Below are 4195 nucleotides of genomic sequence, written 5' to 3' on the forward strand. Positions count from 1 at the left end.
GTACTTTTAGCCAAATCCCTGTAAAAGAGGTTTAAGCTGCTCACACATGCACATAACATAACTTTTAGGTTATACTTTTCTGTGCATAGTGCAGCTTGCTATTTTAGCCTGACTTTTACAACTAGCCCAATCACCATTTACAACTAGCCAAAAGTCACTTACAGCTAGCGTTTTGGCCACAACTAGCCTCTTTTTTAGCCCCTGTACTAGTGGAACTTAAATCCTATACTTCAGTCCATAACCCATTTAGGAATTGAATGTCAACTAGTATATCAGCAGGTATATAGGCAGCCTCCCTTGTTTCACCACATTTTAGCTATTCCCTTATTTCACTACATGTACTTTTTCTTTGATCTCTAATCCAACTTAAGATTCCTAATTTTTCTTTCTACTTTAGTCCAGTTGCTACTGGAAATATGGGCAATAGGCATATACAGTAGGCTGCAAAAAAAAGTTTACGTTTCGTAATTGTAATTACGCTGTAGTAGCATAATTACAAAAGCGTAATTACGAATTATGCTCTATTGGTAACTATAAATATATTGTAAATATGGTTGGTGAAGAACCACTTTTTTGCATAATTATGGATTACGGTCAAAATATAATTACAGTACAAACATGCGTAATTACTTAGTAATCACACCTTAATTACAATTACGAAATGTAAACTTTTTTTTGCAACCTACTGTAAGTAGCTTAAGCCTGAGTTAAACAATACCATTCTATAGTAAATTGACACCTTGAGTTGTCAGCAAAATGAACCGGAACCCAAAGGAGGACAAAGGCAAATCCATGATGCATGTATTGTACATGCTGCGGTTGGCAAAAAAGCACATCTTGGGATGAAGTGGACACAATCAAGCCCAAAAATTTCTTAAAGCCAACCCCAAACCCTTCCAACAAGTTTCATTATTTTTGTTCAACAGAATAATACTCTGCCTGACTAACTAGCTGACTGATTCCCCCAACCAAGTATATCTCAACAATGGATAAGGCTACGGGCCTGATTCCTTCAGCTCCCAAGCTATCATAAAGGGAAATTGAAGCTGGTTTTAGGGTGCTGGAAAAGCCCAATTTTTATGATCCCTAATATATACACAGTACTATCATACTATATGATACACTCACAAGGTACAATCTAAACCTGTACATGGATGCATAAAGTACATCTGACATGTACACTTGGCATGTACATATGAGGTAAATTTGAAATGCATATATATACACATGAGGTACACTTGACTTGCACACATGAGGTACACTTGACATGAACACATGAGGTACACTTGACTTAAATGTGTCCATTTCAATGTACCTCATGTGTTCAATTCAAGTGTATATACCTCATGTGTACGTGACAAGTGTCCTCATGTACACATGAGGTACATTTGACTTGCACACGTGAGGTACACTTGAAATGTACACTTGGGATACACTTGACATGTACACATGAGGTACATTTGACTTGCACACATGAGGTACACTTGGCATGTACACATGAGGTACACTAGATATGTACACATGAGGTACATTTGACTTACACACATGAGGTACACTTGGCATGTACACATGAGGTACACTAGATATGTACACATGAGGTACATTTGACTTACACACATGAGGTACACTTGGCATGTACACGTGAGGTACACTAGATATGTACACATGAGGTACATTTGACTTACACACATGAGGTACACTAGACTTGTACACATGAGGTACACAAGACATGTACTCATGAGGTACACTTGACATGTACAAATGAGGTAGACTTAATTGACATGTACACATGAGGTACATTTCAGTGACTTACACACATGAAGTATACTAGACATGTGCATGCACATGGGGTACACTTGACATGTACACATGAGGTACATTTGACTTGCACACATGAAGTACACTTGGCATGTACACATGAGGTACACTAGATATGTACACATGAGGTACATTTGACTTACACACATGAGGTACACAAGACATGTACTCATGAGGTACACTTGACATGTACAAATGAGGTACACTTGACATGTACAAATGAGCTACACATGACATGTACACATGAGATACATTTGACTTACATACATGAGGTACACTAGACATGTACTGGGGTACACTGGACATGTACACATGGGGTACATACTCATGAGGTACACACATGAAGTAGAATTGACATGTACACATCAAGTACATTGACTTGAATACATGAGGTACATTGACATGAACAGTTGAGGTACGCTTGACATGTACACATGACATGAACACATGAGGTATGAACATACAAGGTACATGATGACATGTACACATGATGGTACACTTTACAGGTACAGATGAGGTACATACACTCGACTAAGATGCACACACAAAAGTACACCACTTGTCTGTGTATAATATAGTAATTGTCTTAACAGCTGTCAAAACACATTCCATAAATGCTGTTATGCACATTTAGAAAAACAACAAGAAGTTAACAACATAGCTTTCATAACTGTGTTGTATCTATAGATTATCTGTAATAATTGTTATAAGGTAATATAGGTAATCGTGGTAGTATAGAAGGTACAGGTAGTGGGTAATAGTGGTAATATTGATAATAGTGGTAATATAGGTAATATTGGTAACAATGGTAATATAGGTAATAGTGATAATATAGGTAATAGTGGTAATGTTGGTATATATATATATAGGTATAGGTAACGATGGTAAGGGATGAATAAGGCCAATTTATGGACCATTCAGGCCAAAACTGGCTAAAATGAAAGTAAAGTTACAACACAGGTCTTTATTCAACACTACAGACATTTATACAACACCACAGAGCTGTGCAGCTACTGTACATATGCATACAGTGATCCACATGCAGGCAGGCCAGATCTCCATTATAGGCCCCAGATTGCTCATACAGATCACCAATGTACTTAGCTATTTCTCTGGTCAAATACGTATTCATGTGTTACATAACCGTTATATCCTGAGCTTAATTGGGCTGTCACGAAAAATCTGGACCTCACCGGCTAAGTCTGAAGTTTGTTCCTCTGCATGGTCATTGGCGGACCTGAAAAACTTTGCCGGAAAGCCAGAACTCATGCACGTGATCAAATCACGAGCTACTCTCCCCCTATAACTTCGTCTCCTATACCGTCGTCAGTTTTATATTTAATAAACTTTGCACCTCTGCACTGTAAGTAACCTCAGGAAACTTTCCCAACGGTCTTGGTATTTGACCGTAAACTATTCGGTAATCCCTATAAATACAAGAGAGCTGGGTAAGCATCACATACTGTACTATACCTTTTACTCGAGCTTTTACTGCAGTTGTTTGGCTGACCTAAAGAGATATGGAAGCGACCAGATTGTTGGGGCTCTTCATTCTGCTGCTGTGTATAGTGCAACTGTCATGGGCTTGTGGGGATGGTCGCTCACCGCCAAGAAGATGCCGAAGATTTTGGAAGTGCATCAGACAAAGGATATCTTCATCTGTTCCAAATGCGCGATTTTTTGATAATGGTACATCAATTGGACCATTGATGATAAGGAGAGCTCAATATGATGATGCTGTGGCTTTCAATTCCAACTTGCAATCAGGCCGGTTCCAAGGATTTGGTTACCGAAGGTGCATTGGAAGACGCAGCTACAAATATAGCAGGGCTGTTGGGAACAGCTACTTGCAGAGGTACTGCACTGTTGCTAATGTGGGTCGTGAACCAACTTTCTCTGACTGTGCTCGAATCCACATGGGTGGACCCAATGGACATAACATGGAGTCTACTAGAGTATTTGGAGAACAAATACAAACTTGTGCCAGACAACGTTAGCAACTTTCTATATGGCTGACAGAACCGACTGATAACAACTTATGTTATTGTAGTGTGTGTTAAGCAATGTGATTGCATTGTTCATGTATATTAAAATGCTTCAATTCTCATGCAGTGTAGCTAAATACAACAAGATGCATATATATATATATATATATATGTATAATGTATATATACACTAGTGGCTGTGCGCAGTGTGGTATACCCAGGGACATGTGTATATTAAAATGCATGCAGCTTTCACCTGTATAGTGATACATGCTGCTTGCAGCAATTTCAATCCATACCAACTTTCTATACTGTAGTCATGTAGCTATATATTGTTGCTGAAACAAATGCACCAATTTCTGCACATAGACTTTGTATTTTGTGCTTCATTG

General features: G+C 38.5%; 1 protein-coding gene across 1 annotated transcript; it reads left to right on the forward strand.

Moving 5' to 3' along the window:
- Positions 1-3338: 3338 nt before the first annotated feature.
- On the forward strand, positions 3339-3815 carry LOC136239266 (uncharacterized). Its single transcript, XM_066029997.1, has one exon. It carries the CDS (start codon positions 3339-3341, stop codon positions 3813-3815), a length of 477 nt encoding a protein of 158 aa, XP_065886069.1.
- Positions 3816-4195: the final 380 nt, after the last annotated feature.

The sequence above is a fragment of the Dysidea avara genome, chromosome 11 (assembly GCF_963678975.1).
Source record: "Dysidea avara chromosome 11, odDysAvar1.4, whole genome shotgun sequence".
Lineage (NCBI taxonomy): Eukaryota > Metazoa > Porifera > Demospongiae > Dictyoceratida > Dysideidae > Dysidea > Dysidea avara.